This window comes from Lepisma saccharinum, chromosome 16 (assembly GCF_977018435.1).
Source record: "Lepisma saccharinum chromosome 16, izLepSacc3.1, whole genome shotgun sequence".
Taxonomy (NCBI): domain Eukaryota; kingdom Metazoa; phylum Arthropoda; class Insecta; order Zygentoma; family Lepismatidae; genus Lepisma; species Lepisma saccharinum.
This window is the reverse complement of record NC_139244.1, coordinates 69783067-69806369: the sequence shown is the minus strand read 5'-3', so window position 1 is coordinate 69806369 and position 23303 is coordinate 69783067. Positions and strand designations below refer to the sequence as shown.

General features: G+C 40.9%; 1 protein-coding gene across 1 annotated transcript in view; it reads left to right on the top strand.

Moving 5' to 3' along the window:
* The first annotated feature begins 11097 nt into the window (after positions 1-11097).
* The window catches only part of LOC146000622 (uncharacterized), a 30621-nt gene continuing 18415 nt past the window's right edge, over positions 11098-23303 (top strand). Inside the window, exon 1 of the mRNA XM_083138377.1 lies at positions 11098-12443. Within this exon, the coding sequence (XP_082994503.1) occupies positions 11098-12443 (1346 nt within the window). The remainder of the gene's footprint in view (positions 12444-23303) is intronic.

The window sequence follows — 23303 nt, the reverse complement described above, 5'->3', positions numbered from 1 at the left end:
TTAGACAAATATTAGAGAAACATTATGAACATGGGAGCGAACTACATATGCTATTTGTAGATTTTAAACAGGCCTTTGATAGTGTGCAAAGAGAAGAACTAATTAACCCATCAGGTCCCAGTGATCTCATATGAGATCACCTAACAAAACTGACATTTTAGTAAATATTTTGCAATATTTTTTTATAAATGCTCTTTCATATCTTTTTCAAAGGTCCATGAATTGTGTATAATGTAAATATAATTTACTAGTTTCTACTAAGACAATGATTTTTAGTGTTCAAAAATTTCTTTCTATTAAGTTTCACAGAAGGGTTACCGAGAATTTTTGTTATTCATTGTTAATGTGGTATACTGACGTATTTCTGCTTTTATTTTATCATCAGTAGTTTGAAGCATATATAAAGCAATTTTGGTCATTCTATATTAAAAACATCCTAGATATTTCCTCTCCAAGAAAACTGTGATCTCATATGAGATCACTGGGACTTCGACATTTCGGAACTGGCAACAATGATGTTTGGTTTATCATACTCCGCAGTTGTTTTCGTCGAACGATTAGCAACACGTACTGCTGCGTTTATGTACACAGCCAGCTGTTGCATTTATTGTTGGTGATTGTTCGAAGAACAATGTCGTGTTTTTCGCATGTACAATTGACGAAATAAGGGCTATCCTAAGTGATCTTAGTGAAAACGAATCAGTTAGTGATACCGAAGTTGTCGTTCTTCCGCCGGACAAAGTAGATTGTCTTACTGATGAAGATGAAGGTGACGATGATGAGATTGGTGCAGATAATGTCAGTGAGGTGCCAGGGTCACTAGAAGTGTGTTATACCCATTCTGTTAACAGAGATCATGCTGGTACGTGCAATGAAGAAGAGGAAGTCAATGAAGATGGTTCTAATGCAGTTTTAGGGGATCCAGTTCAATCATTATACCTAGATGGCTCAACTGTTAAAAATGACGCAGTGCAAGTGAAGAAGAGGAAATGCGTTGACACCCTAACCTGTGCGAAGTGGAGGAAGTGCAGCCCCAATTATAATGATTTGCCACGTAAATCTGATATTGCATCACAGAAGGAGGCTGCATTAGTATCTCAGTGTAAGAATTTGTCTCCTGTAGAAATGTTTGAACTTTTTTTTTCTCCTGACTTGTTTGATCATATCGTACGTGAGACTGTCAAATATGCAACAACGTTTAAAAATGATACCGGTTTTGAGTGTAGTGTAGAAGAAATGAAGGTCTTCTTTGGCATTTTGTTATTTACAGGCTACCATAAGCTCCCAAACTTGAAACATTATTGGAGTGAGAAAGAAGACTTAGGCATTCCGTTGATTAGGGAAAGCATGACTCGTAATCGTTTTCAGAAATTGAAATCTGTTGTGCACTTCAATGATAACAGCAAACTAAGTGAAGAGACAAATAAAAGAAATGATGACAGACTGACAAATCAAAAAACTGTTGACAAATCTATTAAAATACGTCCCCTGCAAGACATACTGAACCGAAATTTCATGCAGTTCGGTGTCTTTCAGGCTAAATTGTCCATAGACGAAATGATTGTAAAATATTTTGGGCACAACACGCTGAAGCAATTTATAAAAGGAAAACCTGTGCGTTTCGGATACAAATTGTGGGCAATATGTGGTTCAAATGGGTACTGCTATAACTTTGAACTTTACCAAGGACGAAGAGACAATTATGATAAAACTCCTCTTGGACCAAGTGTTGTGGAGTCACTCTTGCTTACTACCATTGATGAACCAGAAGGGTATGAAGTCTATTTTGATAATTTCTTTACAACATTTCCACTTCTGATTGAGTTAAAAGAAATAGGATTCCGAGCAAGTGGTACAGTTAGGGAGCAACAGATGCACAAGTGCCCAATTACAAATGTTAAGGATATGAAGAAGATGAAACGTGGGGATTTTGATTATCGTTTCGACAAGAACAATGACATTTTGGTTGTCAGGTGGAATGACAACAGTCCAGTTACTGTTGCCACAAACTTTGATACAGTGGAACCACTTGGTAATGTAGTTCGATATTCCAGGAAAGAGAAGCAAAGGATTACTGTGCGCCAGCCAAAACTAATCCGGAGTTACAACAAGGGAATGGGAGGGGTGGACCTCCATGACTGGTTGTGTGCAAAACATGCAGTAAGTGTTCGAGAAAAAAAAATGGTACTGGCCTCTCGTGATTAGAGCTCTGGATATGGCAGTGGTAAACAGCTGGCTTATATATAGAACTGTTAACAAAAAAGAAATTTCGCTTTTGGAATTTCGTAAGGCAAGTGACATTGGCTCTTATAAAGCAACACCGCCCAATCGCTCTGTCATCAAGAGTCACTTCCAGGCTGGTTTCTCTAGCAGAAATACGCTTCGACAAGAAGTACCATTTGCTGACGAGAAGAGATCAACAACGACGATGCCAGAGGCAAGGTTGTTGTGGACGACCTCGTACTTATTGCATGAAGTGTAATGTTACCCTATGCGTGGAATGCAATGTGCCATATCATACCAAGTTGTAGACGTTTCAGTGAAGCTGGAAAATTTCTTTGATATTATTTCTAAAATGAATCTAATGTGTTAATTTACTTTGTCATAGATATACTGTATTGTATGACTTGTATTATTTTAAGACTTCAAATTACATCAAATATTGGGTAGATGAGGTATGAAAAATAACATTATAATATTCTTTTGTTACTATTCCAATTATTAATACCATAAATGTGCTACTAATTTGAATAAAATAAAAACAATAAAATTCTAAAATGCATATAATAAAATTAATCTAAGTTGTCCTTTTGTAACAGCGCGCATGCGCGCGCGCATACTCACAGACACGCACGAACGCACGCACACACCCCTACACGTGCGCACACACATACCCACACACTGTATATTATGCATAAAAATAAAATGTCAATATATATATATTGTGTTACATTTTCTATTTCTCATGTTTAACTTTAACCCCCGAAGTCCCAGTGATCTCATATGAGATCACCTACTCCCTAGGGAATAACGCATGGCAAACAACAAATTTCGATTAGGTAGCTCATATTCCATCTTCAGAAGTATATATACGAAAATAAATTAAAATCCAAGCAAAAAAAGTTCTCTGGACTTCATGGGTTAAAGCAATGGAAAGAATTGGTATACCCAAAAATTTAAGACAACTTGTACAGATGACTCTGAATGACACCTTAGCAAGAGTAAAAGTAAAAGGACAACTCAGTGAAGAGTTTACATTTGACAATGGTGTAAAACAAGGGGACGGATTGTCGACTACACTATTTAATATAGCATTGAATGATGGTATAAAACAGATTGACCAAAGAGGTACCATCTTTAATAAAAGCTCACAAATCTGCGCTTATGCAGATGATATAGCAATCATTGCAAGATCTATGAACAAGTTAATACAAGTATTTAACGACATGGAGAACTACACTAAGGAAATGAGCCTAGAAGTAAACATAAATAAAACAAAATATATGAAAATAGCACGAAAACCAGAAAGAAGAAAAGAAATAGAGATAGGTAATAAGAAGTTCGAGGTAGTACATGAATTCAAATACCTGGGAAATCAAATAAACGAAATAAATAACATAGGAAGATGCGTGGAAGGAAGAATTAGAGCAGGAAATAGAGCATATTATGCAAATAGAAATCAGCTGAAAAGTAAGATAATAACAAGTACAACAAAAATGAAAATATACAATACATTAATCAGGCCAGTAGTAACATATGGAGCCGAAACTTGGACGTTGACCAAAGATACAGAAAGAAGGCTAATGGTATTTGAAAGAGCAATATTAAGAAAAATATTTGGACCAACTAGAGAAGAAACAGGATGGAGAATAAAATACAACCTCGAACTGGAGGAATTAATAAAACATAAAAATATAGTTCGCTTTATCGAAGCCAGAAGAATCAGCTGGATAGGACATGTATATCGCCTACCAAAAGATGCCATGCCGAGAAGAATAATAGAGAGTAAGCTATACTCAACTAAAAGGAAAGGAAGACCTAGAAGCAGATGGAAGGAAGAAGTATGCACGGACCTAAACAAGATAGGAGTAACAAGATGGAAACAGAAATGCCAGGACAGACAAAAATGGAGGGACATAGTGGAGGAGGCCATGGCCCGACAGGAGCTGTAGCGCCGGTTGATAAGGTAAGGTAATTCACAATGAACTGATTTCAGAGAATTATGAAGTACTTTGTAGTGTCTGCTAAGAAATTAAGTAAACTAGAGAATGACGGCATGGGCTGAATGCATGAAAAACATCAACAATAGTGCGTTACGTGTGAAGCACATTAAAAATGTAGGACATTTTGACATAATTCGTCTGTGAAGCATATAGGCTGCAAATTATAGTAACTTTTATTGGTGAAATGTGCAAATTATATGCATTAAACAAACATCTAAACCTTAATTAAATTAGAAACAATAATAATTTCGGCATTAATTGATTATGTTATTTGCATGGAGAAGAAACAACCACTTTTTGTGGAAAGCCCCTACACATGTAAAACATAACATCACATTCTATACCTCTACCACTTTCAACATCTACAATGGTGCGTAATGTTTACTATGTAGGTATGCTTTACCTTAAATTTTCCTGAATCTTTTTTTTTCAACTGCTAATGTTTTGGAGTTGAAATACGTTATGACGAGTGTTCGGCAGTCAGTCACCCGTACGTGAATAATTGTGTTGTTGGGGATGACATTTTCGAACCAAATTGCGGGGGCGGGCGATATCGTTGGGGCTCCTCCAGGCGTAGCTCGTTAAAGGAGCGACACGAGACATTTACCAAATTAATTTGCAGAGAGAGAGAGAGAGAGAGAGAGAGAGAGAGAGAGAGAGAGAGAGAGAGAGATACGGTGCTTTACTGAGCAGAACCAAAACTTCAATAACTTCATTACCATTGACCTCCAAGCTGGATTTTACTCCCTTCCTATTTTTACCGAACAATATTTATAAATAACCAAGATTGCAGTGTTTTCATTTATTAAATTCCGTATTTCTCGGATGGGTTTTGTATTGGCTTTCGTTGACCACTGTGGTTTTGTGGTTAGATAGAATGGTGTGAAACGTAGGTACCCAAGTTCGATTCCAACATAAGGTATTTTTTATCCTTTCAGGCTCGAGGCTCTGGGCGGTCCTCCACTTCACGCACCCCTTGATCCAAAAAACGAGGTGGTATCAAAACTTTTCGAGACTAGATCTATAGCACGTCAACAGACCTATGTACATCCGGAGCTGTAAAACGTGTGATATTCTGACCACGTGCGTTACCACGTCTGCGATTTTATCATGGACAGCTCGTTAGAACAAAGAGCGAAACAACAACAATCAAAGGAAGAAAAAAAGCTATCATTTATTCACCCGCCTTACTCGCCAGATTTGGCTTCTGCTGACTTTGTCATCTTCCTGAAGATGACAATCCATCTCAAAGATCGCCGTTTTGATACAATTGCGGAGATCCAGCGCGGATCGCAAAATGTGCTTGACACGTTTCGAAAAAAAGACTTACAAGAGACACTTCAGAAGTTGCAGGAACGCCAGGAGTGCTGTATCGCTTTGCAAGGAGACTATTTTGAAAGTGATAGTGTGTAACCCTAGATAAATTAATTGCTTTCTTGGAAACAGAGTTAGTCTGGAAACTTTTTGATACCTCCTCGTACAAAGGAGACCCTCTGGTCAGTTCCATATTAATTAAGTTTATCCTCTAAAATTAAATTACGATGTTTTCTAAACAACAATATCCTTCACCACATTCTACAACAGTAGCACTGTCTTATGTAGGGAGGGCAGGCAGATGGTGCTACAGCCTCCTCCGAAATTTTGAAAAAATCAATATTTTCAAACAAAAGCAGCGAAGAAGTAGGGACAACCAGAGTGGTAAATGCATACCTCTCTTAAAATGACCTCCCATTGCCACTTTGAGGGTGGAAAGTTCTAACAATACGAAATATCATATTGTGTATGCCACCCCACTAAAAAGCATCTATGCACTATACACCTGTACAATTCCAGCCCGTCGCTAAAAAAATCCTGGTTACGACAGTAGTACAGCGCCTTGAATAACGTAGTGTTCTGGCATCTCTGGCTGCTTCCACTCGAATATAATACTCCTAGAGGCGCTGGTGTCGGTACACGTGCATGGCATTCGTCTTCTTATAATGGAAGTAAATGGAGTTTTCGCTGCAACGTGTGATTCTTTTTACATGAAGCATTTCTATGAATGTGATAATTGCTATGATATTTGGTACAGTGGTCGCAAAGATATTAACGAACATTCTAGACGGTCGACCACGTCCTGTTATCGTCATACATTCGTTAATAATACGGGAGAAAAAATACGCGTGGAATCCTTTTGGCAACTAAATATTTGTGTATGAAATAGCTTTATTATTATTATCTTCATCATCATTTCATCATTTCTTTTAAAGATATACACACTGAATCATTTGTATTTTTGATATTTACTGTCTCTTTTCTTACGCTTTAAACTAATCGCGGCGATGATGATAATGATGATTACATGAAAAGACAAGGGGAACCCACACAAAACTTTCTTAGTGCCATCGACATGAGTGTAAGGAAACTTTCAAACCAATGGGACAAGCAACACGGGATGTTCACACTGTCACACTAGTGACACACACTTCCAGACTGTAAAATAGCATTCATTGCACGTGAGGGTCCAAACAGCAAACGACACGTTCATATGGCGTATTTGCGTGCTACTTGTTACTTCGGTCGGAAATTTCCTTGAAGGAATGGTGCTCAGACCGAAGCGACGAGCTACAGAGGGAGTTTTCAACTAAGTGACAAGCGGCGTAGAGTCTTTAGTCTATTAGCAAGCGTTACTTGGCAACCATGCTTTGGTGTATGACCAGCTTCTTATTGTACTTCCTTTACAATTATTCACTAAGAAATATTGTCTTTTATCAGGACACAAGGCTTGCAACTGAAGTCAGTATATTAACCTAGCAGAAATATAAATATATGGCAGTGGAAGACTTAAGCCGTAAAATTGTAGGTTTAGATAAATTATACATAAAAAGCTTGATAGTATAGAGGTTTATTTAACAACACAATGCCTGAAGGGCTTGAGACTACATAAATGGTGCTTATATAACCATAATATAAATACAATAAATAATAAAGAAACAATCAAATTATCCAATTAAATCTTTACATAATTTAGACATCCTTACACGTTATTTAACCAAAAAAGAGATTATGGTAATTTCATTTTAACATTAATTAACCCCCCAAAAGACCTATCTCTGAATAGAGTAAAGTGTGCAGTACTTGAACTAAAAATCCCAACTTAATATTCTACATAAAAACTTAAAATACTAAACCACTACAAAACAACTACTCCCTGTACTTTGTTCCATTCCGAGATGAACCCTTTCAACACTCAAAGATAACTCAACTTAAGGGTGTTAAACCTCTGCTAATCAGTGGGAAGTGAAGTTCCCACACGAGGCTTACTTTCCTCCGACCTCCGGAATTCCAGCCACGCCTCTTTTTTACAAATTAAAGCCATCTGTTGGCAAAGTAACCAAACATTTCTTTCTTTTCACTCGTACACTTTGCATATGGTTATAGAATAGACGTCTGGGCGGCAGCGAAGAGGGTAGACGTCAGGCGCCCAAAGGGAATAAGTAAAGTCTCCGATGAAGAAAATATTTCATCATTATAGACTGAAAGAATTCTCGCAAGTTTAATTACTAACGGTTTTCAAAATGTTATCTAAAGTTTATATAAGACTTTTCAGTGTCCAATATTATTTACACCATCCACGGTCATCACTATTACAAATCTAAGGGAGGTTAAATAAGGGCATATAAACAGGATGTGGATTGATAGGCACTAAAAACTCGCAAAATAAGCAGCAAAAGAACAAAATACAAAATAGGTACTAATGGTTCCACACATCGCCCTACGACGCCAGGGGTCCCAGGTTCGATTTCTGGTCTGGACATGGATGTTTGTGAGTGTTCATTCATTAATTTCATCATGACACTCTCCTTAAACACCACCAGTCCAAAACCACCCCATTGTAGGGTTATATTAGTTAATTAAAAGTAAATGAAAATAATTAACTTTACTGTACACGGAAAATTATGGATGCAAATGGAACCCATCAGTCTTCTGAAAGTTCGTTCGGACGCAGTATTTCCTGCGAAGGAGCGTTCACTCAGCTAAGAGTGGCTTCTGAAGTGACAAAGTGGGAGGATACACTAGATTCTGGACAAGAGTCTAAATTCCTCGTTCGTATATTGGTATAATAGGTCCTCAGATGGGAAGATTGATGGCTCCTACCGGAGGGATGATTTTTAAGGCAAGCGTTGTCATTCGCGCGGGTTTCAACATGTCGCCTGCCGAAAAAAACTGACGAAACTTTGATCGTATGCTCAGTAGCATCTGGTGCCCCTCTGACGTCACGCTGGTGATTGTGACGATCCTGCGTCTGCTGTCCATAATGATGTTGTTGTGCTAATAAGGAAAGTTTTGGTTGAGGGGTGCGTGTTGGTGGGAAAACACGAAATGAGAGAAAACATATGAGGGCTTTGGAAGCACAGACATACAGGGTGTGGCGCAAGTGAGATAGGTTTTAAAGGATAGATTCCACTCTTCAGAGAGATTTGGAAATTAACATTACTAACAGAGTTAGTGTACAAACGTGTATAGAGTGGTGTAGACTAAACAGGGGAATATCGTTCCAAGTACTGAAAAAAAGTATAACACAATTGCTTCAGGTGTAATAAGCAGAACTGAATCGGAATACACGATGTGCACGTAGTACAACATGGCTGCTTGATTAGTTTTGAGGAATATTCCATGTTTTAATTGCAACTGGCTTTCCTAGACTGGATTCTGTGGAACAGCCAATCAGAGGGAAGTTTGGCCATTTGACGATAATCTGTCGCTTTCACAAAAGAAAGTTTTTTACCTTTGGTTTCCGAGTGTTGGTTGTTTTTGATCCCATCTCGATAATAGGAAAGTAAAGAAAATATTATGTGCATTCCTGTTCAGTTCATTAACATTTAGTTATTTACCCAAAGCGATGAGATTTATTCGTGACAATGAAACTCCTGATTACTACAAGTGTATTAAATATTTCATGCTTTTAGTTCAAAGTATTTTTTATAAATAAATCCTCTGAATCTCATGTATGAATATCCACCACGCCATTCTGAATTATTTTAAAGAATGTCCTCAAACTGACAACATGTTTCGTTGCCTTGGGTCCTATCTTATGTGACGAAGATAGACTGAAATATACTATATTATTTTGACGAAGCTCTGTGCATGGAAAATACAGAGTTCATTAAAAAGCTTGTCCAGTAGACGTTAATTACCATATTTTCTTTCGAGCCAATTTCTAGTCCATACTTTTCTGTTTTTAATTTTTAGTAACAGCATTAATTCTTCTACAACGTCCTTGAAATTGCTCGTCCATCTTTTTAGATTGTCTGCTCTGCGCAATGCCTTGTGGGAACAAAGTATACCTACAAGTACGGCATCAAATATCGCGTGTGGCGAAAACTAGCAGATGAGTAGCCAGTCCAGACCTCCCCTCTTTGTGCTCTATCTATTTCTATATAATTTTCCAATTCGTGTTTAGTTTAATTATTATTTGTATATTATTTATTACTAATCTTACTTCTCCCTTTCCGTCATAACATCGCACTCGTCCTTTACTTTTTACTTCCTTCTTCTACACTCTCCAAAACTGCAATAATAAATCCTCAAGAGTTGCGAAAATCTAAGCTATTTTAAAGAATGTACTCAAACTGACAACATGTTTCTTTGCCTTGGGTCCTATCTTATGTGACGAAGATAGACTGAAATATACTATATTATTTTGACGAAGCTCTGTGGATGGAAAATACAGGGTGAGTCGAAAGTTCCCTAACACCTTCTATAAAATGTAGTTGAGTTATGTTGTCACTGGGGCAAACCCTGGGAGGTAAAGGCGGTCAGGGGCGTGATGCTGATTACATCACCCCACTCACGACCGGATCAAGAAAGTGTGGGGCGTTACCCCCACACCCCTTATACGCCTTCATGGCATGGTGCTATGCACAGGGGAACACTTTACTTTTTACCTTTTATGTTGTCACGGTATATAGTGACATGTGAAACGCAGTTCGATATATTTTTTTTTGTTTAACGATTCATTTTATGTTCAAATATAAAAGTGTGAGGTTTGATTTATTTTGTGGATAAATCTGTATCCCAGCCAGACGTCGGGAGTTGGGAGACGGGTTTTTCCTGAGTGACAGCCGAACTGTCATTGCGGCTTAGAATATGACATATTTGGTTTGAGTTGGTGTTTTAAGTCCACTTTATGCACAGTAAGGCTAATCGGGACTGGACCTACAGTTTAAAGTGGGATCCGAATCACTTGTGACTCCACCGGGTATCGAACCCGGGACCCCTTGATTACAAGGCAATGACGATGACATATTCCTGGGCTGGGTTATCTTCCCAGAGGCAGAGCTGCATGCCACCAGGCGCGTCCCCAGGTTGCGGATAGGGGAACGGCCAGCAGATATGTTGGCTAGCTGGAAACAGTCGCGGACAAGCAGCAGCAGGATTGGAGGAGGCAGCGAGATGTGGAGTGGCAACTGCATCTCGGTAAATACTGCAAGGCTCCGATGAAAATCCTGCGATGTGGCGAGGAGAGCCGCCACTAACTAAGCTCAGCCCCTGCTGCCTTGCAGGGAGGGGAGGGATCCCCAAAGGCTAAGGGAAGGATACCCTGACAGAAAACCAAGGGTGGGGCAGACTCGTAAGGCATAGTGAAGCCAGCTGCCCTACGGGAGTAAACCCTAAACAAATCCTGGTCCTCCAAGAATGGGGGTTGGGCGTGGGGCCGACAACCCCATCCCACAAAAGGAACCACGTTACGAGACCTCAAAGAAATGTAGCCGGACAGATCTACCGACGACGGACTGGCGTGAACAATGGACAAGCGAATTATGGAAAGGGAAGGGATCTATATGTAGGGAGCTGGAATGTGCTATCTTTGTATAGGGCAGGTGCATTGAGGATGGTGCTGGATCAACTAAATAATTATAAGCCTGCGATAGTGGCATTGCAAGAAGTACGTTGGATCGGAAAAGGAGTTTTGGAAAAGAGAGAAGCAACTGTATTCTATAGCTGTGATGAAAGGCTGCATATGCTAGGAACTGGGTTTATAATACATAAACAACTAAAACATCTAGTGATAGGATTTAAAGCTATAAGTTCAAGATTATCGACATTAAGAGTTAAAGGAGAGTTCTTTAATTACAGTATAATCAATGCACATGCACCCACGGAAGTATCCACAGATGATGTAAAAGAAGATTTCTATGATGCGTTAGAGAAAGCATTTGATGATTGCCCAAAAAATGACATAAAAATAGTAATTGGAGACTTCAATGCCCAGATAGGCATTGAAGACGTGTATCAACCAACAATTGGTAAACAAAGTATGCATAAAGTAACAAATAACAATGGTATGAGGCTAATAATGTTTGCAGCATCTCGGAATCAAGTAATAACAACAACTCTGTTCCAGCACAAGGATATTCATAAAATGACATGGAGAGCCCCGGATGGAGAAACTTACAATCAAATTGACCACATGCTAATAGATTGTAGACATAGATCAGATATCATTGATGTTAGATCTTTTAGAGGGGCTAATATTGATTCCGACCATTATTTGATTATGGGAAGGATTAGAGCAAGAATATCTAATAGCCGAAAAATGAAGGCGACTAGCCTGATTAAATTTAATGTCACGCAGTTAAGAAATCCAACGGTGGTTGAGAGGTACAGAAGTAAACTACAAGAGGGATTCGTCGGGATGAAACCGGCAGAAGTGGAAAATGTAGATGAGAGGTGGGATAGATATAAGCTGAGGATCAGTAATGTAGCAAAGGAAATACTTGAAACACAAAAACCAGTAAAGAAAGAAACGTGGTTCGATGAGGAATGTCAAAATGTAACCAAAGAAAAGAATGATGTATATAAGAGGATGCAGCAAAGAAGTGCAACAAGGAGAGCTAGGGATGAATATCAAGAGAAAAGAAGGATTGAGAAGAGAGTCCATAGGAAAAGAAAAAGGGAATGGATGAAGCAAGAGATGAAGCAGTTGGAAAGCCTGCATGAGCAGAAGAATGTAAGACAGATGTATAAGCTGGTAAATAATACAAAAGATGTTTTTAAACCAAGGACAACAGTCTGTAGAAATGAAACAGGCGATATAATTAGTGACACTAATGAAATTTTAGAAAGGTGGAGAAGGCATTTTAATGATGTATTGAATGGCAGTGCAGATGTAGCAGGTATGCTGGAAGAAGGATTAAATGAAGAAGAGGAAGGAGAAGGGGGCATAGAAAGTCCAAAGTTAGATGAAGTATGGGAGGCAGTCAAGATATTGAAAAATAGTAAAGCACCTGGTATAGATAACTTGCAAGCAGAGCTGCTTAAGCATGGAGGCGAGAGTGTCATTAGAGGCTTGAAGGAAATAATAAACATAATCTGGAAAAAGGGACAGATGCCAAGTGAATGGAGGACGGGTATCATAGTACCTATCCACAAGAAAGGGGACATGATGGAGTGTGCAAACTATCGTGGAATTACATTGTTGAACGTTGCATATAAAGTATTTGCAAGAATTATATATAAAAGACTACTACCATATGTAGAAAAGTGCATTGGACCATATCAATGTGGGTTCAGGCCAGGGAAATCTACAATTAACCAGATATTCACCTTAAGGCAAATACTGGAGAAAACGCTGGAGTTTGGGATAGGAACGCACCATCTATTTCTTGATTTTAAATCTGCATACGATAGTATAAACAGGACCCAACTATATCTGGCAATGAAAGATCTCGGAATTCCAATAGGATTAATAAGAATGGTGAGGATAACTATGGAGGGCTCTAATAGTAAGATAAGAGTAGGAGGACAACTCTCAGAACCTGTTGAAATAGAAAATGGACTAAGACAAGGCGATGTGCTGTCCTGTTTGTTGTTTAACATTGCGTTAGAGAAGGTTATACGGGAAGCTCTGGTGCAAATTAGGGGTACCATATATTATAAGTCAATCCAGATACTTGCATATGCAGATGATGTGGACATAGTAGGAAGATCTCTACGTGCAGTGGAAGAAGCATTTCTGGCCATAGAAAGGGAAGGAAAAAAGATGGGATTGGTGGTGAATGAAGGGAAGACTAAGTACATGGCAGCAGGCAAAGCACACAGATATAATCAATCACCAACCATAACAATGGCTAATTATACCTTTGATAGAGTGGATGCCTTTATCTACCTGGGTTCTGTTGTGACATATGAAAATGATTCACAGGAGGAAGTAAAGGCACGACTTATAGCAGCGAATAGGGCCTATTATGGACTACAGAGACATTTTAAGAGCACCATATTGTCCAGAACAACTAAGTTAATACTTTACAAGACACTGATAAGACCTGTATTGACTTATGCTGCGGAAACTTGGACCAGTTCAAGGAAAGATGAAGAGTTGGTAGAGACCTTTGAAAGAAAGATATTACGAAGAATATTGGGACCAGTATGTGAGGATGGAAAATGGAGAAAGCGATTTAATAAGGAGCTCTATGACTTATATCAAGAACCAACAGTTATTGGTGTAATAAAGGCGGCTAGATTAAGATGGGCAGGTCATGTGATGCGCATGAGTGATAGTGACCCTGCAAAGAGAGTGATGTTGGATAGCCCAGGTGGACAAAGGAAACGAGGAAGGCCTAAATTAAGATGGGTGGATGGAGTGGATGAGGATGTTCGGAGGCTCCAGTATAGAAATTGGAAAGTTGTGGCGAAAGGTAGAGATAGATGGAGACAAATCACAGAGGAGGCCAAGGTTCATCAGTGGACTGTAGCGCCATAAGAAGAAGAAGAAGACGATGACATATTTGCACCGACACTGGACGTCACGGAGAAAAGGAAGGATTGTTTTATTTTACTCGTTACAATGTGGGGTACAATTTGACATCATAGAAACTGATTAGTCTAAAGGGAATAATTGTGTTTGTCAAGTGGAGATCCACCATATTGTTGGCCCACGATATTGAATTCAATTCGAAAATTTTAATTTGGAAGGAGGTAATGCTATGTATCAAATCAGGGTCGAATTTCACGAAGGTGTTTTTTCCAAAATGTCATCATTTTATGAGGAGTATATTAGGGTATGCATAACTCTTAAAATCTACTTTATATATCAATACATAATAGATCCACCTCAAAATTTATTTAAAGACTGCAAGGTACTGTTGCATTTATGCACTGTACCAAATTACCTTATATGTGTGGTGTGTTATGTAGACAAAGTGATGTATTTTGAACACATTTCAATGAACTCTGAAAAAATTAAACTTTTGTTATAAGAAATAAGCTATAATTATAAAATAGTTGAAAATTTTGGCGTTCCGTTTAAAAAAGATTATTGTCGATTAGTAGAATTTACACATCAATCATTTTTGGGAGACAAGGGAGAACACGTAAAAGCGGAGATATATGCGGGTGCTCTTTTTGGATGTCACCAAAATGTCACCATCACTCCCACGTAGTACACCCTGGAGTGCATTGTTCAGACCAGTGGCACCCACTTACAGAAGGACCATAGACCACCCAATAATTTGTTGTGTTATCATTGTTGTTATTATGATTAATTTTATTTGTAATCGTGGCTCATGGTACAGTAGTTATTGAAATTAGTAAATAACAGACTTTTTAAAAAAATAAGTTAGCATACATTGTCAGTGGCCATTAATATTGTAATACATGGAAGGAAGTTTTTATTAAATATTTCGTCGTCGACTTGTAATCAAGCGATCCTGGGTTCAAAACCAAATGGATGCACATAGTGGTTCGGATTCAACTTTAAACTGTAGGTCCAGTCCCGATTAGCCTTACTGTGCATAAATGGATTTGAAACATCAATTCAATCAATCAATTATGAGATTTTTGTGTACTTATAGCTTAAGTGTTTGAAACCACCCAATGCTTTTAAAATGTTGGGGCCCGTGGTGTAGACTAACTAGACTCTGGCGCCTGGACCTGCGGCCAGGATAATTCTCTGTTCTGTCGTCCATATGTGTTTCTGATTTTCCTTTCATCCATCGCATCGTATAACCATTCAACTATATCGCTGCGAGTAACCGAAAGTGGCAGAAAAGCGACGTAAACGTATCCTAATTCAATCACTCAATGATGTACAGTGACCGACAATAAAAATGGGACACCTAGATTCTGAAATATTTGCTTCCCTGCAAGACGTTATGTGTATTGCCTAACTCTACTTTAAAAAATGGTGAATTTTAATACCAAATTTTCAACGGCAACTTCTACCTCCATCTTAGAGGTAGGCAACACATATAACGCCTTGCAGGGAAGCGAGTATCTCGGGATCTATTTGTTCCAGTTTTATTGTCGGTGACTGTACATACAAGCCCCTGGATATCGTAAGTAGTACAGGTGCCCCGGTTCAACGCCCGAAAATGAGGCTCGGTGAGGCTCGCAGTGTTGCCAACCTCTTACTCGAAAAAATCACCAAGGTTTTTATCTCGGTCTAACCTAATTTAAAGCAAAAAGCTGGCAATACTGCGAATCTCACCGAGCCTCATTTTCTTGCAGTGTTGCCAGCTCGAGCGAGGCGTAGCCTTTTACGGTGCATGTTAACGGTTTGCTCTCGTAAGGCATGAGCCTTATTTTCTCGCAGTGTTGCCAGCTCACCCCAAGAATATTTCACCATGTGATATTTTACAAGCGAAGCTAACCTACAAATGGGAGTTGGCAACACTGGCAACATCAATTGCGGTTTAGTGTTGCTAACTCACCTCAAGAATATTTTACCATGTGATATTTTACAGGCGAAGCTAACCTACAGAGTAGGGCAGTGTCCCCGGTTCTGCAACCGAAAATGGCGCTCGGTGGCGCTCGCAGTGTTGCTAACTCCTCACTTGAAAAAATCACCAAGGTTTTTGTTTTTGGGTCTAACCTAACCTCAAGCAAGGAGCTGGCAACGCTTGAGGCTTTCTCGCAGTGTTGCCAACTCACCCCAAGAATATTTCACCATGTGATATTTTACAAGCGAAGCTAACCTACAAATGGGAGTTGGCAACACTGATTAGTGGAGGTAGCCGGGTTCACCAGCATCAATTGGCGATCAGTGTTGCCAACTCACCTCAAGAATATTTCACCATGTGATATTTTACAGGCGAAGCTAACCTACGAATAAGAGTTAGCAATACTGATTAGTGTAATCAGCTTAGTTGAGCGCCATCAATTGGCGATCAGTGTTGCCAGCTCACCCCAAGAATATTTCACCATATGATATTTTACAAGCAAAGATAACCTACGAATGGGAGTTGGCAACACTGACTAGTGGAGGTGCACGGGTTGAGTGCCATCAATTGCGGTTCAGTGTTGCCAACTCACCCCAAGAATATTTCACCACATGTTATTTTACAGGCGAAGCTAACCTACAAATGGGAGTTGGCAACTCTGGCAACATCAATTGCGGTTCAGTGTTGCCAACTCACCTCAAGAATATTTCACCATGTGATATTTTACAGGCGAAGCTAACCTACAAATAGAAGTTGACAACACTGGTAACATCAATTGCGATTCAATGTTGCCAACTCACCTGAAGAATATTTCACCATGTGATATTTTACAGGCGAAGCTAACCTACAAATAGAAGTTGACAACACTGGTAACATCAATTGCGGTTCAATGTTGCCAACTTACCTGAAGAATATTTCATCATGTGATATTTTACAGGCGAAGCTAACCTACGAATGGGCAACACTGACTAATAGAAGTGGCCGGGGTTGCGTCCGAATCAGCAGCAGATGTCACCTAGAGCGCTGTTCCATCCGGGTGAAGTTCGGGCTGACACCTGGCGGGAAAAGTGACAGGCGTACTACAAGGGGACATGCAGATTCGGACGACTTGGACGCGACTTCGAGTGCACGCGAGAGCAACGGGGGAGAACGGGATGGAGCGCTTGCCAATCCGGACACGGCTTTTGTAAACCTCTCTCGGGAACGATGTGCCACACACGCGCGCGCGCGCCTATCGGTAGATTACGTTTCGCGTATTTATTCGTTGTGCTGGCACAGCGTGATGAGTAAATAATGCATTTTCTCATTTTTGAAGTACGAATGCACTTTATCGTAATCTTCCAAGTCCCGGGGACACTAATGTTTGTATATCGTGACTTTTGTAAACCTCTCTCGGGAACGATGTGCCACACACACACACACGTGCACGCGCTGGCGCCTCTTATTATTTGTGCAAGAAAAAAGATGTTAAACATGTTAAAACTGCTCTGTGACCCTCTCGTTCTTCACGTCGTGGACGAAGGACTTCTCTGCAATCAGGATGACGCTGCACACGGTGTCCTCGGGCAAGGCTTCGTGGAACTCGCAGACGACCTTGATGTTGGTTCGATCGTTGACCACCACCTGCTTTCTCTTAGATGTGTTGATGACGAACATCGGCCTGCGGGTTTTGAATTCACTGGGCGTGTAGTACATGTCCATGCTTCCCTCGGTCACGCGTTTGAAAGAGGTGTAAGCTTCGTAAAGTTTGAGATAATCGTCTTTGGTCATGTCGAGGTTGTAATTTTCGCGCGGGAACACTTCGTTGCGTCCATTTTTGAGATAAACGTTCTTGATCTTACAGTCATCGAACTTGCTGGAATTTTTTTCCTGGTTGTTATCGCGCCCGGTTTGAAAGAACACTACGACGAAATCTGGCATGTCGAACTGTATGTTGTTGAACTGAGTTGTCACGTCGAATTCCATGTGACTTCCCGATGCCATCTTCTGCACGCACTGGTAACCGTGAAAGTGAATCGGCACCTGCGGATTCTTCAAGATCTCTGCTTTGTACTTGAGGGCGTAGTTCGTCTCGTATTCCACGATCGGCATTCTCAATTCCATGCTCCGTATGACGCACTTGGCCGCTTCGGGTAATGTGTTGGCTATCGGCGTGCCGTCAGCGTTCAAGTTGGTGTATCGCATCAGTGCGTTGTTGTCGTTGGCTGCTCTTCGAAACGTGACGCGCAATCCCCCCTTCCACATGATTTCTTTGTAGTCCGAGAAGAATCCCGGCAGCAGACGCATGGGAAAAAGCACCGTGTGACTTCTAGTCGATATTTTGGTCCCCGCTTCGAATCCTCCCGCCTGGTAGTATGCTGCGTCAGTTTTGGATAATTTCAATGTTCCCACTGCCGTCGACGTGATGCCTGGATAATCTATTCTGTCGATGACGGTGTTGTGTTTCCTCACCTCCACCTGCGAGAACAGGTGAGGCACGAAGTTGTCCACGAGTATCAAATTTGCATTGGGCGGAAACGCGTCTCCGCTTTCCTTCTTCACCACGTCGAATTGAAGATAGAGGTCCGCTCTGTGAGGATGAACAAACCCGTCGCCTACGTCCACGTCGTATTCGATCTCCCTGTTCGCTTCGTTGAGATTGGCGAACGTGCGACGGTTGGGAGGGAAAGATTGCAATTCGTAACTTTCGATTTGCTCCATTTTTACTATGCGTGTTATTTATTATACGTTGATCTCCACGATGGCAGTGGTTGTTGCACCTGCGAAATCCACCACCTCTCCTTTCTCGTTTGTCACCACCAACTCTATGTCGTCTATGCGATTGCGACATACTGGAAAATAGATCGGCGAAGAGGGTGTGTAGATGATCGGTTCCATGAATTCGGAACTAGGTTTGAATGTGGCTATGATTCCTGTCTGCTTGTGACTTCCTAACAATCCGTCCGAGGATTTCGTGATCATGCCTTCCGCCACGTTGCAGTGAACGTTTAGAGTTTCTATGGCTAGAAATTTAGGAATGTTGGTTGCCGTATGTTTGATGCCAGCTTCGAGTTTGGTGTCGTTCTCGAACCTAAAAGTTCTCCCATGGTGCCCAGGTCCACGGTCTCCGTCGCCGATAGGATTTCCACTCTGTGCGTGACCGAATTTTGAGAAAAGTACGTGCCTTTGGGTAATTGAGCTTGCAAAGTGGAAAGATTGTATTGGCCTGGCGTGACGATGATGTGTTCGTTTCCGACGCTAATTTTGTTGTTGTGCTGCGTGACGTTAGGTATGAGGTACATGCTGTAGAATGCACGCAGAGCTACGGATTTAGGATAGACGATGTCGTCGTGCAGCGTGAGTTTCAAGATCGAAGATTCGCTCGTGAGATGGAACACGCCCATCGTATTTAAGATTCCACAATGCTTTCTGAAAATGTTCCACCGACAGGTTATTTATTTTAGACATGTATGCGAGAACGGAAAGGCATAGGTGGCCGCAGTTAACATCGGTGAAACCCTGGATGCGTTTGTCATTGTAGTAGAGGTTGGCAACACTGAGATACTTCACCAACCTGGCAGGTGGTGTGCCACCAAACGAATCGAAAACAAATGCTTTGTCATCGTCAATTTTGAGGTAGCATATCCAATGTGTACCAGGATTTTTGTAACTGTCCAGGTTGACCACGCCATACTCTTTTTTCTTCACAGCAGAGGGTAGAGAATCGGACATGAAAACACCCCTGAAGTTCTTTATTCCCAACGGTTCGATCAGAGATTCAATATCGAAGTTGGACAGGGCTTCTTCTTTTTTTTATATTTCTTCAAAGCATCGAGGTTGCTTTTTTGTTTTTTGGTTATACCTTTCCCCTTCTTCTCCATAGCCAGGTTGTGACGTTTCTGTTCTTCCAATTCCGCCTTGTTTTTCTTCGAGTCGATGACGGTTTTCGCGATGGCGGCGCTACCGCCGGCCAAACTTCCAACGGCCCCCAATGCTGCCAGGATGGCCGGGATGCTGAATATGAAACCTCCGATCTTTTGCTGTTTCCGCGAACGCTGCAAGCGTTTCAATTGAGGTGTGCTGAGAAGTAATTTCATTCCGTGTCCTTTCGTCAAGCAAGAACGTTTCTTCTCACGTTGTTTCTTGGTGAGTAACCCATCGAGGGCACCTAGATTTTTCAGATTGGAGTATGGTATCTGGTACACGACACCTTTGGGCTTCATGTTGATGCTCTATATGTTATTTTCACGATATGTTATTTATATATATGTTTTGAGATTTTTTTGTTTTGTGTAATTTTTTTTGGTATGTTATTTATATATAAATATTCTGAGATTTTTTTGTTCCGTGTAATTTTTTTCAAGGATATACTTCCCGCAGAGTCGTTACACAAATTCTATTACGTGCTTTGTTTTTTTACCAAGAAGTTCTTTTGTACCCTTGTACACGATTCGAGTTTTGTTCTCGATTAAAATAGCTAGCTTCTCGTTGGATAACATGTCAGCGTATCGATCTGGTAAAAATAGACTGTATTGTGCGTTGAGCAACAGACGCGCCTTGGGACCATACTGGGTAGAAACAATTGAACCGGAAGTTATCGTGTAAGGTTTGTCCACTTCCAATTCCCGAATTTTTACATACTCTACTGACAAATTTAGTATTTGTTTTAATGCTTGGAGGTCACTCATTTTTTCAGTTGTCATATCGAAGAGAAATTTTCAGTGTGTGTGTTAGAGAAATTTAGTTTTTTTTCACGATGTGTGTTATTTATATATACCGAAGATTTTTTTCACGATGTGTGTTATTTATATATATATTTTTTTTCACGATTTGTATCGAAGATTTTTTTTGTGTGTGTGCGTTAGAGGAAGAAAGTTCGTGCTTCGGAAAACGCAATGATGTGCGTGATGATTTCTTCAGTTTCCTGTTTGGACTTACACCAATCATCAGTATATCGTCTTCTCCCCTGCCTCGCCTCGTGCAGTTCGTCTAACCTATCGTTTAATTTTTCCCCCGCAACCGAAAGAAGAGTGTCAAGATCACCGCTCCTCATTCCACTGATCTCCCGAAGATGGCCCTTGATAAGCATTTCACAAGGGACACGAAATTTCGGAGTTGTTCTTGCTACGTGTAAAAGTTTCCCTACATCCTCGCAAGCGTGTTTGAATATTTTACATAGCAGTTCGTGCGGCAAATCGGTTATGCAAGACATGTTGTTATTATTTCTTTTTTACTGTATGTTATTTATTTATACACCCCATCCAAATTTTTGTTTCGTGTTCATGGCGATGGTGGTGCCCAGTGCTGCAACTCTTTCTCCCAGCGAAGCGTCTCTGCTAACGAATCTTTCGAAAGCTGCGTGCTCTAACTTTCTGTCTGCTTCATGACGTGCATCCAGATCGGTGCGAGTGGTGTTGTAGGCGATGTCGTGATCTTTGCATGCGGCGTCCAACGGATTCACACCCTTGTCTCCTCTCTCCAATCTTTTCTCGAGTTTGGTACCCGGTCCGCAGAACTGGTAGCCGGGTAAATGCATCTCGAAAGGTAACTTGTTGATGATGTCGTTCACGAGTCCCTTTCCTTCGGCCACGTTCCAGAATCTCGGAGGCAGCGTGTTGATAATTTTAATGAGGTAACCTATGCCCTTGTCGTTGTTCACGATGAAGTTGGAAAGTTTTGTGCTGATCATGTCCACAATTCCTACCTTCTCGTTGTAGAAATTACGATTGCCTGCATTCTCCTCTCCTGCAATAACCAACAATCGGTCTATGAGCTTGCGCACGTCGTCCACCCACACAAACTCTTTGGGCCGGGTGTTGTAGAGTTTGACGCCGCTGCCTGTTTTCACCTGGTTCCAAATCGGTTTGATGAGATTTCTATACTTCTCGCCGCTGCTCGATTTCACCCTATTCTGCGAGGCGTCGTTGTTCTGGTATAAGGCATCCGTCATGATCAAAATTTCCTTGTAACTCTGGTAATCTTCGTCAGTGTAATCTTTCGGCTGCTTTTTGGCAACGAGTTCCCACAGTCCCACCGTACCCGGATACCTGTTCCAACTATCCTTCTCGCCTAAATTAACTTTAATGTCGTTGCCTTCGAAGGTCACCTTCGATTTTCCAATCTTCCAAACCACACCGCCGCCTTCGTTGCTCTCCATGCTCGGATACAATCCGAACACTTCATCCTTGTCGAATTTTCCCGTGCTCAGGTAGTCTCGTGCCAAAGGTCCTAACTCAATCTTATCCAAAGACGACGGCGTGCTACCTATGGCTCGACGTCGTGCCGGTACGTCCCTTAGTTCGAACGGCGTCGAAGGAATGCTCGAAATAGGCGTGGGTACGGTGTAACTTTTAGCTGCAAGTGGTACGAGTTCGTTGATCAAATTTTTATTTTGTTCCGTGACGCCTTTAATTTCTTTACCTAGATCGCTGATGGCGTCGATCACAGGTTGATCTTGACGTTTCTTCTCTTCGTAGAATCCGCGATTCTCGGATTTCCAACCTTTGAAACGTTTCGCGAGGTAGTTTCGCAACTTGAGATTTTCGTCTTCGATTTTTCGTTTCGTCATAGCGTTATTTATACACGTTGTTTCTCACAACGTTGCAACGTTTAGAAAGTCGTTGATTTTGTTTCTGTATTTTCCGTCGTTGGGTTTTCTCGTCATGTCGATCGTCGCGAATCCGAAATCGTCACTGTTCCAACAGTGGGAGCAGCAGCGTTCCGAAAATTGATTGTAGTTCATGTCTCCGCCTACGTAGTCATCGTACGCGTGCTTGAGGTTGGTGTGATCTTGACGAAACAAACATATGAAATTAGCGTTGTCGCGTACTAACTGTTTTGGAATTTTGGAAAACGTTTGAGCTAGGAAGAAGCAATCTATTCCTTTGTGACGACCTTGCGTGAAAAAATTGCGAATTTCATTTTGATTTTCCAGGATGACATCGTCGAACACAACGACTGAATTTTCACGACAATCGTCGAGTGGCTTTATTTCCGAAGCGAACGTTGCAATGTCCAGACCATCGTACAGTTTCATCAGTTGCTTGTATTTCGCTTGTTCGAGACTTTTCGAAAATACGTAGAGGTGCCTGTTCTTCCAATCTAACCAATTCGGTGCGAGGAGAAAATTGTCCACGAGCAGTGTTGTTTTCCCACACCCCGAAGGACCTACGATCAGACAGCGGATGCTGTCGGGAAGCAACTCACCGTTCTTTTTTCTCGTTTGACTTTCCGAATCCGGTAGACGTTTCACCACGTTCCACGTACTTACAAGATCACTTCGTTCGCGTTGATCCAACTTTTTTCCGGAAGTCCCAGCCATTTGACAAACAGTTTGTCGCCTTTTCTACGCAATACTTTCTCGATGAGGTACGTGTCGGGATGTTTTGTTTTAGAGAGT